Source organism: Durio zibethinus, chromosome 28, assembly GCF_047325235.1.
Source record: "Durio zibethinus cultivar Kanyao isolate XHJ-2024 chromosome 28, ASM4732523v1, whole genome shotgun sequence".
Lineage (NCBI taxonomy): Eukaryota > Viridiplantae > Streptophyta > Magnoliopsida > Malvales > Malvaceae > Durio > Durio zibethinus.
This window is the reverse complement of record NC_143189.1, coordinates 16,762,836-16,779,492: the sequence shown is the minus strand read 5'-3', so window position 1 is coordinate 16,779,492 and position 16,657 is coordinate 16,762,836. Positions and strand designations below refer to the sequence as shown.

Sequence of the window (16,657 nt, the reverse complement as noted above, 5' to 3'; positions counted from 1 at the left end):
AAGAATATTACGCACATAAACTTTTTTGAATCCGTAACTTTCAAATGTCAACTCTAATAACATACTAATTGATTCAAGGTATAATATGCAAACATTTAAGCTACTTAAACTATTTTTTCTTACTCATTTTAACTATAAAAACAAAGAAATATCCTTTCCTTTTCGAGGGATGAAACATATTTTCCTTTTCCTTTGAAACCGTCTTTTTTTTATTTTTATCAACTTCAATTCAAACATAGCGTAATTAAAAGTAAAATAAGGATAGAAAAGTTTCCAATAGAAATAAAATGCTAAAGGGCTTATGTAAAGTTAGTAAATTGACCCAAATTCAAAATATTTAATTTCAATCTAACATGATTCAAAATTTTTAAATTCAAATTTACTTAAAATAAAATAATTAAAAATAAGTATAATTTTAATTAAAGTATAAATTAAATAACATAATTTAAAATTAAATTAAGTATAATTTTATTTTTTAAAATATTAACTTATTATAAATACAATATAAATTATTTTTTATTTTTGCATTCTAACAACAGAGATGGTATGGATATAAAGCAAACTCACCAGAAAATAAATTAATTTAAATTAACATAATTAAAAATAATTTAAGAAGATTTTTGTTTTTTAAAATATTAATGCAATTAAAAATAATAAATATAATAATTTTTTATTTTTCTCTAAAAAAGTAATAAAATAAAAAATTAAATAATTAATAATAATCCAATATAACTAATTAGTAAAAATATCAATTTTAAGATTATATATAGATTTATGGATTGTTCTTTTTTCTTCTTCATGTGCTACTGCAATAATTACTTTCTGATATTATTAAAATTTTAATTTCTTTTATGCGTTTATTTTTTTCTCTCTTGCATGAACTCTCTTGTGAGAGAAAAGAAGTGGAGAAAGAGACAGAAGATACAAGCCACGCCATCAATCAAAAATGTTTCTATATGCACCAAAAAAAAGACTTCTCTACACTTTAATTTTTTATTAGTAAAGTATTTTAAAGAAATTATTTAATTAATTTTTGATAAATTATTTTTCAATTATTTATACATCTATTTCAATTTGTATTTTTGAAAATTTTTAAAATTTTTTTGTTTTGTAATTTTGAAAAATTTTAAAAGATTTTGAATTTGGATACTTTGAAAGTTTTATTTATATTTCTTAAAAGTTTTTTGAATTTACATTTTCAGTAGGTTTTAAAATTTTTTAAATTTTAACATTTAAAAATGTAAATTCGGAATTTATGATTTTAGGCGCAATTTGAAAATGGAGATGGAAAGTGGAGAAATTGAGTGCTGAGTATTAAAAAATAAGAAAAATGTAGAAATTGGATGTAATGAATAAAAATATTAGTTTATGTTTTAAATTTGAGATTGCGTTAGAAATTGAGTGTGAGGAGGAAATGTTGGGGTGTCCTAATATAAAAGCATACAGATTGATGGTACGTATTAAAATAAAATTAATTGAAAATCAAATACGTAGTAATTTGTGTCCGATTCCGCTCAAGCTTGTATCATCGTTGAGAAGGCATTTTCATTTCGTTTCAATTTGAATCCCTGTCTCACATTTCAACTTCATTTGGTGTAAATTTCATTTCAATTTCCACTCGTAAGCATATTTTATAACCCGTGAAAATTTTCCTTTCCCTATTGTACTTGTCCGTAGCACTAGGTGTCGAGCGAGGCTGTGGGGAATCTTGTAGTTTGAGTTGATCTGGTGGGGAAAGGTGATCATCAAGTAATTGCATCGACGCTGCTGTTGCCGATTTTCTTCAACTGGAGGCTTGTACCTTCCTCCTTTCTCCTTCTGAACTATCGTTTTATCTTTTGGGTTTGTATCCCAATTTGATTGTTGGATTTTGACTGCTGTTTAGGGTGATGTATTTAGGGTTTAGGGTTTAGTTTTGACACGGATAGATATCAATTAAGGATTATTTCCGATGGTTTCCGGCGTACATCTTTTTATTTAAGTTGAGATATCCACTCCATTGTTCACTCGCTCTCTCTCTTCGTTAAGTGTTGATCAGGTAAACTCTATGAGAAATCAAGTAACTTAAAGCTCCTTAACCCTTTCGACTAAATTTAAAGAATCTTACCATTTTGAATATAAAAGGAATGTTACCGTTAAGTGATTTGCTTCTAGTTTTACATCAGTTTAGATAGTTCTCATTTCAATGCCATTGATGAGAAGATTTGAATGATTTTGATATGCAACTTCCATAGCCATGTCTCTGCTTGATTGTAACTAATCAATTGTAACAGCTGGTAGAATGCAAGGGGCAGTTCAAGCTTTTTTGTTACAGGGAAATACCGTAAAAAACGCTGTCTTGCAACGCATTCAGGTGGTCAATCCAATAATGCCACCCATTATATTTTGCCGCTTTAAATTAGTTTCATCTGCTCGTATGGAAGAGCATGGCTTTGAGAGTACCACTATTGATGATATTTTGAAGGCAAAAGGTAAAGGTGCAGATGGCTCTTGGCTTTGGTGCACTACAGATGACACTGTATACAATGCTGTGAAGTCGGTAGGCATCTATATGATTTTCATAAAATCTCAAAACTGTCATTAAATACTTGATATGCATGCATAATTAATTCATTTCTTTTCAGATGACTCAACACAATGTCGGTGCTCTGGTGGTTGTAAATCCTGGGGAGCAGAAATCAATTGCGGGTATCATCACAGAGAGAGGTATCTAAACAAGTGTACCTTTATAAGATCAATTAGGCACCAAGACATTTCAAATTTTGAATGAATGAAGTATTTAGTATTTTCCTGTACCTACAGGGTTGTGGGAGGGATGGAAAAAAAATTCATGGTTTAAGAATCTTCCTATGCTAGGTATTTTCTGTTATTGGTCAAGCAATATTATTAGTCGGAGAGAATTGGACAAACCTAAGGATTGTATGATTCAAACGGCTTTAAAACCTATAAGCTAAAGCCTGTTAATATTTGGTTTGTCCCATCTCAATCTCACTCTTGTTTATTTTGTTTCTTAACCTTCTTTTGCCATTGCATGCATTTAATGCCATTACTTTGGTGTGAATTCTTATTTGTGTCATGTCAGACAGTCAATGCTGCCCCTTTACTCGAGCATTGCATATACCAAATTTAGAGCCCCATCAAATTCTTTTGGTTCCACTAAGATTGTAGTTTACTTCGTCTTGCTTCAACTATCAAGAAAAGATTTTGAAAGATTTTGTGGTTTGGTGCCATTCTGCATGCTAGTTTATTTATGTTCTTTGATGATATAACTTTCAGATTATCTTAGGAAGATAATAGTACAGGGAAGATCATCCAAGTCAACTAAAGTTGGGGATATCATGACTGAAGAGGTATTAGTTTTGCTTTTAATTTAGAAAATTTTTTGGTTTACTTCTATCATATGTGGCTGATTGTTTAGAGGTGCTTTTATACCACTGCTTCTATTGGCAATTCTAAGATTCCATTATATGGTGGTTGTAGAACAAGCTTATCACGGTCACACCTGAGACCAAAGTTTTGCGAGCAATGCAATTGATGACAGGTACAATCTGCTGCTTCTAGGACATTTGTTTCTGGTGTTCGTTGGGCTGTCCCTTGTGAAGCTAGTTGTAAGCTGTAACCCGTGGTATTTTGGCAGATAACCGGATCAGACACATTCCAGTGATTGATGAGAAAGGAATGGTCGGCATGGTTTCCATTGGAGATGTTGTTCGTGCTGTGGTGATTGAGCATCGTGTGGAGTTGGACCGCTTGAATGCTTACATACGGGGAGGTTACTAGATGATGAGAAATGTTGTATGTTTCAACTGTTAATATTGCTTACTTGTTGGACGTATATAAGCATGTGGAGAGCTTGTAAATATGCTTTGTGTTTTGTGCATTTCTGTCCTGTTGCTTTATCACTACCGCATGTCAATATGCAGGGATGTGTAATAGTATCGTGTGGAATAACTGTAATAATAAGCATTCTCATGTTGCTTCGTATATGTTCGGAGTTGCTATTAATAAGTTACTATCACAGCATGAGTGGAAAGTATATGGCAACATTTCAATACCTAAACATTCACTTCATCTAATAATTTCCTTGTTTTAGTAGCAAGGAGGAGATCTTAAAACTTTAAGGTTTTAGATTCAAGTTTCATTGTGTGAGGATTTGGTTGTTTAGTTAAATTATAATTTATTAATTGATTATAAAGTGATGTAATAGTTAATTATATGAACGTAATGTTTGATTACGAGTGTCGTTTACAAAAAAAAAAAAAAAAAAAAAACTCAACATTAGATATCAAATATTGAATTATATCAATCTAATAATGATAATCTGGGGCATAGAAATTTTAAATTTCACTATAGTCTAAATATAAGATAAATCATTCATTAATATCATCAAATAAATTGACTCTATTGATATGAAAATTTAAAGAATTAATATATAATATAGGAAAATAATTTGGAGTCAATATAGAGTTAATGAAAAATAAAAATTTCATAAATAGTAGTTAAGACAAGAAAAATATTAGTGCTATTTATGCACTAGCTTTTTAATGCTACAAGTTACTTTTAATTTTACCAACTGTAATTATACAAAAAATAATATTTTCTTTATGAATTTATTAATAAAAGAGAAATTACAATTGCATTCAAGTATTACATATAAAAAGTTAATAAATGACATAAAATAAACAAACTAAACAAATAAAAACCAGCATATAATTGGATAAATTTAAAATAAAATAAAATAAAATCTAAATATATGATAAGATTTGATCATGAGAACTCATCATTGCAAAATCTTCTCATTGCCATTAAGCTAAGATCTCATTGGCGATATACAAATATCATTTTTAGCAATGAACAAACTAAATGATTTGTTACTTAAATTAGAGATAGCATAGTGAATAATTGATCGATTACATATATAGAAGAAATTCATTTGATATATTAATGATGGATTTCAAAATATGTAAAACTCTTGGGGTCAATTATAAAAAAAAAAATTTTATATTGAAAATTTTATTTTTAATTATTATCTATATTGATGACTAAATTTTTAAATTTCACAAGCAAAATTAGATAATCACTATATCTTTATTTAATAATTTAATAATTATTATTATTTAAATATATATTAATAGATACATGTTCACTCTTTAATTTCACTTGTGAAATTTAAAACTTCACTGTCATACAAAATAATAATCCTTTTCTTTTTGCTATTCGTATTTAATCTACATTATTATTTAAAAAATTTGTATGAAAAATTTTATATTTATATATCTTTATATTTTAAAACATAATCTTTTAGTTCTTTTATTAGTATTTTTTTTTATTTTCATGAATTAAAAAAATAATAAATGATTAAAAAATAAAGAATACCAGGTGTTTCGAAAAAGAAAGAAAATATAATTTTAAGATATTTAACAAAGAAAAAATAAATAAAAATATAATGAAGAAGTGTAATTACTTTTTGAACCAACTGAATAATATTGCTGATTATACCACTGATGATGATGATGATGATAATAATAATAATAATGATCTTGTTTAAATGCACAAAAAATAAATCTTCACACTTTTTTTTTCTTAGTTTTTTTTAATTAAATTTTCTTAGGTCTTTCTCGTGTTTTCTTTTTCTCTTTCTCACTCTTTTCATGCTGTTCTGTCAAAATTTCTAAGGACTGAAGTGAAAATTTTTCTTCAGGCAAGAGTTTCTTTTATTGCCATTTTTTTCCTCTCTTTGCTTTTGCTCGTGACGTTTTCAGTCTACTATTCTGATGTTCTCAAATGATGCCGTATGGTAATTAGTAGAAGTAGTCGTGCGACAAGCCAACCTCCGTGTTGCATAAGGTTATAACTTGGGCAGGCAGCTACATTTTCAACTTGGCTCTTTGAGTTTCTAATTCTCCGAGTACATGGCCAGCGCTCCATGTTGTTTTCTAATATATACGTTTGCACAAAATGTCTTTGATGCAATTTCGTCTCACAGTCTTTCCATAAGAGCAGTATAGTAGATTTGCCTTCCTTTCCCCCAGCTTTTACATCCATGATTGGCAAACTCAGTTCAAGTAAAGAATTTCATTGGCTAGCACCATACTCTTTTGGCATCTTCACATGCAAACTAGAATGTATATTAATATGCTTTTGCTTCTACCAGAGACACCGTTGGTGGATTGGAGCTTTTTCAGATCTTTCTTCTTTGTAGATTTTGGTTCCATGGCTTTTAGCTATATTTAAGATCCATTTTCGTACATTTCTTTTTAATTTTTTTTTATAAATTCAATATAATTTTGGCACTCAGTAAGCATCCTCAGTCCTTTAGTATTCATGTTACTTATTTTTTTGCATAAATCTAGTTAATAGTTACGTATATTATTTTTCAGATAATGCATGATTATAGTTGTACAAATTAAAATTGGGATTGTTTAGATTGCTTCAACATTCCATTCGGACAGTTTCTGGATTTTGATTCAGATCTTGTGGCTTAGGGTTTGATATTTGCAATCAAGAAATTTAAAGTGAGAATAGTGCTGGACAGTATCTATTAATGGAGAGGAAGAATTAATATGGAAAAAAAAGAAACATGTCCCTTCCTTGAGTATAACCCCATTGGAACCATAAAAAGGTTTGGGAAACTTAAAGTATATACAGCTCCAAACGGAATGACAAAAAGATTTCAATACCTTTGGAGTCGTACCCCATCCCACTAGCTTAAATTTTGAATTTTGATAGTCAAAAGTTATCCATATCTGCATCTGATGTCCTTGCTCAAGTTGGAGCAGTTTATTATGTTTGTTTTAAGTCCCCAAAGCTTGTGGGAGACATTTCTTCTTATCGTAAGGCTTGAAATATAATGAAGTTATATACAAACTGATTTAAGATCATATTTAAACCTTTCTATCTTAGATTTGTTGGGCCTAAAACAATGAACACAATAACGCATAAGCAATATATCGCAATAAACTCACAGTAATAGACAACAATCAATAATCAATAATATAGGAAAAATAAAGTACATTAAAATTTATGTGAAAAATCCTCCAGTATAGAGGGAAAAATCATATACTATAAAAAGATCTCCACTATCAAATAATGGATATACAAAGTTATTCTCTAGCTAAAACTAGAGTTAATCAACAACTAGAGAGACAATTGGAGAAATTTCACCAAATAAGTGACTCAATAAATACACCATGAATTTGTTCCTAGAGAGCTTTAAACCCGATCTTCACTATTCAAAATGTAAAACTCTGAATCATAAACCTACTGACAAAGTTTTAGCTCAATTGGACCACATATCAACTTTCATTCAACCAACTCTCCCTTCTTCCTTTTCTCTCTATTTGCCTGGCTTCTTTTTTCTTCTTTCTTTTTTTGGTTTGTGACACCACCTTAAAATAGCCCAACTTCTTTTTATTAAGTAGCTAAGGCTCTGTGTAAAATGAAAAATCAAGGCCTATGGCCTTTGATTGGTCAAAAACCAATTACATGGGGCTGGACCCTATTTTCTTAATAATCTCCTCTTCCAGCCCCATTAAGAGGAGATTCATCATCATAGCAGTTTCATTTGAAACTTATTTTGGCCAAAGAACTCATTTTGGCCAAGTTATTGCAGAGCTCAAGTTTTTTCTTGAAAAATATCTTAGTCAACATATCTGCTATATTCTCATTAGTATGGACTTTCTTTAACAATATTTGATGTTCTTCAATCACTAAATGTAACCAGTGATATCTAACATCAATGTACTTTGTTCTAGCATAGTACATGGCATTCTTACTCAAATCTAAAGCACTATGACTATCACAAAACACTATATACTCTTTCTGATTCAACCCTAATTTAAGAAGAAAACGTTTCATCCAAAGCATTTTTTTACCTGCTTCGATTGCTGCAATATACTTAACCTCTATAGCTGACAAAGCAACACACTTCTGTAACTTAAACTGCTAAGACACAGCTCTTCCTGCAAAAATGAACAAATATTCAAAAATAAATTTTCTACCATCAAGATCACCTGTTATGTTAGTATCAATAAACCCTTCTAGAACTAGTTATGAAACTCTTTAACTCAAGCACATTTTTGAGGTACCTTTCAAATATCTGAAAATCCATTTCAATGCTTCCTAGTAAACCTTTTTCAGATTAGAAAGAAATCTACTCACTATATCAACTGCATGAGCAATGTCAGGCCGTGTATAAACTATAAGATACATTAAAAAATTGATTGCAGAAGAATAAGAAATACTAGATATAGTTAGTTACTCTTTCTTAGATACTGGATAAGATTTCTTACTTAAATGAAAATGAATGGCAAGTGAACTGCTAACTGATTTTACATGTTGTATGTTAAATCTACTAAGCACTTATTTAACATATTTTTTTTTATGATAACCATAGCTTTTCAACTCTCCTATCTCGGATAATGTCTATATCGAGAATCTGCTTTACTGGACCTTTATCCTTCATGTTAAAAGACTTAGACAATTGTTCTTTCAACCTGTAAACCATACCAACATCTTGTCCCACAATCAACATATTATCAACATATAATAAGAGAATAATGAAGTTACTATCAAAAAATTTTTTGACATACACACAAGGATCCGCTGTCATTCTTTTATAACTATGGTTCACCATAAAAGAATCAAACTTTTTGTACCAGTGTTACGGAGCTTGTTTCAAGCCATACACGTTTTTCTTCAGTTTATAAACTAAGTGATCTTTCCCTTTCACTTCAAAACCCTCAAGCTAATTCATATAAATGTCTTCCTGCAAGTCACTATGCAAGAATGTAGTCTTGACATCAAGTTGCTCAAGCTCAAGATTCAAACTAGCTATTAATCAAGTATCACTCAAATGGAACTCATCTTTACAACTAGAGAGAAGATCTCAACAAAATCGATGCCTAGTTTCTGAGAAAAATCTTTCACCATCAATCAAGCTTTGTACCTTACTAGCTTGTCACTATCATTTTTCAATTTAAACACCCATTTATTTTTCAATAGCCTCTTTCCTTTTGAAAGTTTAACAACATCATAAGTATCATTTTTCTGCAATGACTCTATCTTTTTTTCATTGTTTTTAACCAGTGCTCTTTATCTAGAGTAACCTGTACATCTTGAAAGCTCTTTAGCTCTCCTTCATTAGTAACTAAAATAAAATCTGAACTTAGATACTTAATAGATGGCCTGTGCTCTCTAATAGATCTTCTAGGCTAAAACTTTATATCATCTGATGTCAAAATACTCAACACTTTCAAGTAAAGAGGATTGCTCCCTCTGTTCAAAACTGAATACATCTAGCTTATCACTAACTGTGGCTGGCTCATTCATATTCTCAAGTTCTATTTCTTGTCATTTCCATCATCTGTCATTAGGCTGATGTTAGGCTTTGTAACCAAATTTGTAATTGTGGTGTGTGGGTGTATTTGTCATCTAAAAAAAAAAAATCATCATGAACAAAGACAAGAGCCAAAAGAGGATAAAGGTAACGAGAGGGGCTTTGGCGAACTATGGTAGCCTAGCAAGCCATGGGAAAAGAAGAGGGAGGGAAGAAAGAAATAACAAAAGAAAGGATAACAAAAAAATGTAATAAAAACGTAAGAAAGGAGAAAAAGAAAAAAAAAATAAAAACATAAACGTATTGTAGCTCACTGATATCCAATCTATATTTGTCTTGTTTTAACAAAAAAGAACAAAATGGGGAAGATAGTAAGAGATGGAGATCAATGATGGTGAATCTAGTAGTGGAATTGGTGAAGAGAAAGAAGGAGAGAGAAAGTCCTTAAACATATGTAAAATTTTGTAATATTTTTTAATATGTGAGGTTAACTTAAAAAAAAAAAAGATAAAGTGTGGCAAAAAAAAAAAACTCTGAATTTATCCTTTTATCTAGATAAATTTCTTTATTTTTATTACATTAAAATAAATCCCTAAATTTTAATTTACATCTAAATAAATTCATAACTTTTAATTTATATTCAAATAATCTCTTAATTTTTAATTTATACTTAAATAAACCCTTAATATAAATCAATTTTTTATTTAAGTAAATATTTACTTAAATGCAAATGAAAGAATAATGATTTTTTTGAGTAAAATAAAAAAGTACCAATTTATTTAAAAAATAAAATAGTTTAAAAGTTTTTTAATATTTTAATCATAAAATGTTTTTTATTTTAAAATATTTATTATCGATTTGACTAACATTAATGGATAGATAAAATGGATACAATGCATTTTTGAAACAACATGGGGCTAAGTGTTTTTTAGGTGTATTTTTTAGGTGAGTTTTTGGATTTAACCTTAACTTTTATTTTTTATTAATAAAAATATTCTTGTCTAATTTTTTTTCTTTATAAACACCTATTTTGTGAAGGAAAAAGTGAGCATTATTGGAATCAATTTTCAATTATGTTTTGATCCATTAGGCCTAATTAAAATTTTGTTTATTATTATTATTATTATTATTATTATTTCACCTTTATTCTTCTTTTTCTTTTCTTTTCTTTCTTTTGGTTCTTTTTTTTGTTCGAAAGTCTTGTTGCATTAAATGCACCACATGTGTTACCCACCACCAGGCTTAGAATTTTGACCGTCGCCAACTGCACCGCTACTAACTAGCATCGTCGCCTGACAACTTGCCCAACTTTGGGCATTAAATTTTTAACCAAAAATCCCAGATTTTGGGTTTGTTCTTGGCTTTATAAATAGAGCATTCCAAGAACACAAAATGGACAAAAAAATAGAAGGGAAGCTTTGTAAAAAAGAAAACCCTTTTGTCGAAACAAAAAAAAATCAAAAATTTTTTTTTCTAGCCTCTTAGAAAACCAAAAAAAAAAAAAATACCAAACACACAACAAAGATCAACAAAAAAAAAACACATATTTTGGTACGAGAAGAAGCAGCATTAAGAAACAAGTAAACTAAAAAATAATTTTCTTTTGATTGAAATGTTCGACCTCAATCTGGTTGTTTGAGATCATTTTTTACAAAACAAACGAAGGCTAGATTGGAAGTCAAGAGGTCAAGAAGAAATTTTTACAAAATAATTGATGACAGCACAGACGACAATTGAAGACGGTAGTGCATGGTGGGATAGTAAAAGGGATTGTAGATTTTTGGGCTTTTCTTTTTTTTATAAAGAGAGAAGCTTTCTCTTTTAGATAAAGAGAAAGCAAAGCAAAAATAAAAAATAAAAAAATAGATTTTATAAGCTAAAAAAAAGAACAAAAACAATGTCATTTTGAAGCCAAAAGAGGATCCATGAATGGACACGAGTCTGACTCAAAGTCCGCACACCTAACCCATGACCCACTTCTCCATTATACCAGAAACCAATCCAATCGAACCAAGGTAAACCAGATGGAACCGCAAAAAACCAAATAAACTGCCTTGAATTGCCAAAAAAATCAACACAAACAGAACTAAACTGCTAAATCATTGACCAGGTTATTGATCGACCTATTCAAATATTTTTTCCTTTTTTTTATTTTTTGATTTTAATTTACTCTTTTATCTTATTATTATTATTATTATTATTAACTTTTTTATGTTCCAAAATAAATATTTTTATGAAAATATAATTTAAATTTTTGATAATTTTAAATTCCACTTTTTAAAAACTAAAATAATAATAAAATTAAAATTAAAAATAATAAAAAATGTAGAAAAGAAAAATTTTATCCGATAATAGGATTCTAAGATAACTTGAGTAGTGATATTTAAGAAATCTTTAGGTGAGAAGTTTTTTTTTAAATATTAACAGTATGTTGAAGTATTTATAAAAAATTTTTAATACAATAAAAAATTTTCTTTTCTTCTAAAAGAAAAAAATTAATAAATAAATTTTTCTTTAAAAAATATAAATAAAATACGCACACTATTACTTCATTATTTGAATTGCATGCAAAACACCAGATCTTTGAAAAATAAACACGAGTTTTCAAGAATGAGATTCTAAGGTATTTCAAGTAGCGATGTCTAAGAAATCTCTAGGTGAAAAAAATTCTTTCAATGTTATCAACGTACTTGAACATTTTAAAAATTCTTTCAAAAATAATATTCAAATTTATTTTTCCCAATAAAAATAAAAAAATAATAAAAAAATTAAAAATCGTGATAAATAAAATAAGTCAATAAAATTATTTTTAAACATTAAAACTAAGACTATTTTTGTTAAGATTAAAACATAACATATAATTAATTGGTATTGTTTTAAATAGACACTATGGTGGTGTTAATCATTCCCACACGTAATCGACTCCTAGACCCAAACTATTTTGTAGGCCTTAAATTATTTTTTTAATAAATTTTAATAAATATTAAGATTTTATTAAAAAGATAAGTTTTAATAGGTAGCTAATTGCATCTAGCCAAAAAAAATTGGTGACAACTGCTATTATTTTTAAATTCATTTAAACGTTCTAAAACTGTTATAACATTTGGCAACTCCATTGGAGAAACAATTTTTTCGAGAGTTAGGCCAAAAGTAAATAAATGATATCCTTAATTTTGATTTAAATGATCTTAATTTTGATTTAACTCTAATTTCTTTGATTTTAATTCTGTTTCTTTTTTAATAAAAATCAAAGATAAAAAATAATAAAAAAAGAAAAAAAATCACTTGCATTACATTTTAATGCCTTTGGTTCATTATTTATTTTATTTTTTTTGTACATATTACTCTTAATAAATTACAAGACATTTGCACACACAATAACACTTTGCATTTCATGCATGAGTTCTATACTAGGACTTTGTTCTTTATAGGAGAAAGTAAAATATCTATGCTCTTATGAGGTGATAGCCTCTACAATGGTAAGCAAAGTACTTTCATTTAAATTAAACTTTTTCTGTTTATAGCTTGTAAGGATTGGGATACCTTAGTAGTCCATCGCGGATGATAGTGAGAAATAATTTGAGAACCTCTAGATATGTGTCGATCCAAACAAAGTGTATAATAAGCTGTAAGAAGCCAACCTTAGGTAAATACTTGCTCAACTGATTGTAGATGACCAAAATGTGTGGAAATAAAAAATCAGGTGTTAAAAAAAAAACTCACAAAAAAACATTTTTCCAATATCAAATCATATCCTTTCATTAACTTAATTTTGTTTTGTTTTCTTTTTCCTTTTGCATAAATCATATCATACAGTTCCACATTGAAGTATTGACTCTATGACACCTTTCTTCTGAGAATTTGTTTCATGGATCCTGTAGATCTGTAGATTTGCTTATCATTTGTGAATGTCCCATGGCTAGAGAGAGAGAAGACTGAAGGCTTTTAAAGAAAAGGCTGAGGAGTTAGCTTTTATACTAGTCCCAAACAACACTGTTTCTGAAAACCTAGGATCCATGTGAACTCGAATAGGATTTGCGAGTCACCCATGGATCAACCTGACCCAATCACATGTTTTTTTTTCTACTTTATTTTGATTTTTGCCATTTTGATTTTTTAAGTTTTTTTTTTATTATTTATTTTATTCTACTGATTTTTTTAAATTGAGCATTTTATTATTCATTAAATATTTCTTTTTTATTATTTTATTTTTGAAAAACAGTTTAAAGAAAAATATATAAAAAAAAAGAATAAAATTTTCTCTTTTCAAATAAATTCATGAATCTTACCAAACTATTTGATGATTTTTTATGGATTTAAATTTTATGAATTCTATCAAACTATTAAAAACTTTTATAAATCAATTTTATAAAAAAATAATTATTAATAAAGTATTTTGTATTTTATCATACCAAACTATTGGAGGATTGCATCTTAAGTTAAATTTTATTAAACTATTGGAAGATTTAATGAATTTTCTCAAAAATAAAATTTTATAAATATTTTACAATAAAATCTCACCAAACTATTGAGAGATCTACATTAAAGTAAATCCTATCAAACTATTGAAGGATTTTACTGATTATTTTCTAAATAAAAGACGTTAATGAATTCGATGATAGAGCCGCTTCGGGGTGAGACACTAGTTTCCATGAATACTCTTGAGGTAAAAAAATTATCTTAAATTATAATCAAACTATTAGAGTAATCTTAAGATCAATTTTTAATAGTAAATATTTTGGTAAATTATAAACATGTTTAAGGCTTGGATAATTTGATATTAGACTGATACTATCTTTTAATTGACGCTATGAAGATGCAATAACCTTTCTTACATGTAACCATATTCCTAAACATAAAATATAGTTTCATGGATCAAAATATATTATTTAAAGATACCTAAGTTAATTTTGAGACTTTTCTTTAAATGGGACATTCGATCAAGTGATTAATCATACTTAAATAAAAAAATATTGGTGGTGACTCCTAAAAATTTTATCTAATAATAGATCAATGGATCTATACGTTATAACATTGTTACTAGAGTTTTTTAAATTTCAATGATGAAGAGATAATTTTTCAAATATAAATATAAAATATTTTATTTTTTAATGAATTGATTTAATAAAAACTATAAAAAGTTATTATATTAATTTCAAGGTAGTTTTGTAATTATTATTTATTTTTTATTAAATTAATATTAATAAAAATGTTAAGTTAAATATCTACACAATATTTAGAAATACAAATTTATGAATTAATCATTTAAAAAAATATTTATTTTTTATTACGTATTTAATTAAAATTATAGAAAAAGGAAAGTTCATAAAATATAATCAAATTAATTCAAACCTTTTTATATTAAATTTCATTTTGAAAGAAGAATTTCGTATTCAACTAACCATTGGATTTAAATGAAATAAAAAAGAACAAAAAGTCAAAAAATGTTATCCATTAATTAATTTTATCCATTAAATATAGAAAAAATCAATCTTTTCTTATCCATTAATTAATGATTTTCAAATAAATGTTTGAAAAAAAAATAAATCAACTTCAGTTGTGAAACCTTTTATATTCTCCTAACAACTTTATTTTAATATTTTCATATCTCATGAATTATTGATTAAAAAAATCTTTGGAAAAGAAAAAGAATATAAATCAATTTCATTTTGAAACAATAAAATGTAATTTTAATTTTCGTAATATTTGTAATACCAATTATTTATATTTTATAATTGTTATTTTTTTTTATTGTTTATTGGTTTATCGTTGACTTTTGATCTTGTCATTTTTGGATTTTGAACAATGAATGTACTCATTAATAATTAAGTGTTTCAGGTTTCTAAGACAATAAATATAAATATTAAAATTTTTTTAATAAATTATAAATTTAAATAAAATATACTCAAACCCAACCAACCTTCGCTAGGAAAAAAATACTATTGTTTTCAATTTAGTTGAAAGTCTTAATTATAAATTTAAATAAAATAGAAGCAAGAAGACTTCTTGTTTTTCCAATATTCAAACTGCTAAAATCAACAAAAACCCTGCTTTTGTTATGCTTTCTCATTGAGTGCATCGAAATTGAATGGAGCAAAAATCTTTCTCCATCATCCTTCCATAGACTTTTCATTTTCTTAATTAATTTTCTTTCCTACCAAGAAGAATTTTTTTTTTTCAATATTCAAACTGCTAAAATCAAGTGTCTCTATATATCTCACGTTTAATTTTTATTTTTGATTTTTTTATGATTATTTTATTTTAATTAGGCAAGCAAGATTAGTTGGATGTCACATGTCTCATTTTTTAATTAATTTTTTTATTTTTTAAAATATATATTTCACCTAACTAATCCTATTTGTATAGTTAAAATTTCATATTGACAATATATCAAATATTAATTCATTATAAATTATATAATAATTACTATAAATTCGATTACTTAGAATGTCAAAATTTACCATCATTATATATATTATCACATATATGAAATTGATAGGATGAATTTTTTTTGGTACTTTTCACATTTAAGAGATAGTTCAATAATTATATTGAAGTTTAAATACTTATATATATTTTTTAAATAAAAATTCATATTTTTATTAACTTGAAAATGTATAATTCTGTGATATATTTGTAAATTGTAAGTTATAAGAAAAAAATAAATTTATATTATTTTACTATTATATCTTTTGTATATTGAAATAAATATATTATTTAATAAATGATGGTTTAGATTTTATTTTTTTATTAACTCACTTGACACCAAACGTATGTTATGAGTCAACAATTTTGATTCTTTTCGCTTTCGCTTTTTTTTTTTTTTTAATTTATAGATTTTTCCTTTTTATTTGATAAATATTTTAATATTTTTTAACGTTGGACCCATTTGATATTTTATTAAAAATATATTTTTTTAGTTATTTTTTTCATTAACTTGAAAATGTATAATTCTGTGACATACATTTGTAAATTGTAAGTTATAAGAAAAAAAATTATAGTATTTTACTATTATATCTTTTGTAAATTGAGATAAATATAATAAAATTTAAAAAAGATGAATGAACTTGTAAATTTGTAACACTTGACTCGTACCTCTCTTCTCTTTTAATTTTGAATGAATTAATTTTATGAATGTGTGAAAATTAAATGACAATTTCTGTTATTTTATATTAAGGCTTAAAAAGTGGCAGTAAAGCAAATAAGAAACCTACAATATGCTACGAGCTGGCAACAAAATTAGTTCCCGGAAGTCTTTGTCTTCAAGGCGGCCAATTCCATATTTTGTTAGGACTTAGGGACGAGTCTTTGAATTAATCT

General features: G+C 27.0%; 1 protein-coding gene across 4 annotated transcripts; it reads left to right on the top strand.

Moving 5' to 3' along the window:
• The first annotated feature begins 1,663 nt into the window (after nucleotides 1–1,663).
• On the top strand, nucleotides 1,664–3,984 carry LOC111281198 (CBS domain-containing protein CBSX3, mitochondrial-like). Of its 4 annotated transcripts, none has more exons than XM_022868849.2 (6): nucleotides 1,664–1,793; nucleotides 2,274–2,539; nucleotides 2,625–2,706; nucleotides 3,277–3,350; nucleotides 3,481–3,541; nucleotides 3,638–3,984. In XM_022868849.2, exons 2-6 carry the CDS (start codon nucleotides 2,282–2,284, stop codon nucleotides 3,778–3,780), a joined length of 618 nt encoding a protein of 205 aa, XP_022724584.1. In that variant the 5' UTR covers nucleotides 1,664–1,793; nucleotides 2,274–2,281; the 3' UTR covers nucleotides 3,781–3,984. The 4 variants fall into 4 exon arrangements, with proteins under 4 accessions (XP_022724584.1, XP_022724585.1, XP_022724583.1 ...); XM_022868850.2 differs by having other exon boundaries at nucleotides 1,664–1,797; XM_022868848.2 differs by having other exon boundaries at nucleotides 1,664–1,842.
• Nucleotides 3,985–16,657: the final 12,673 nt, after the last annotated feature.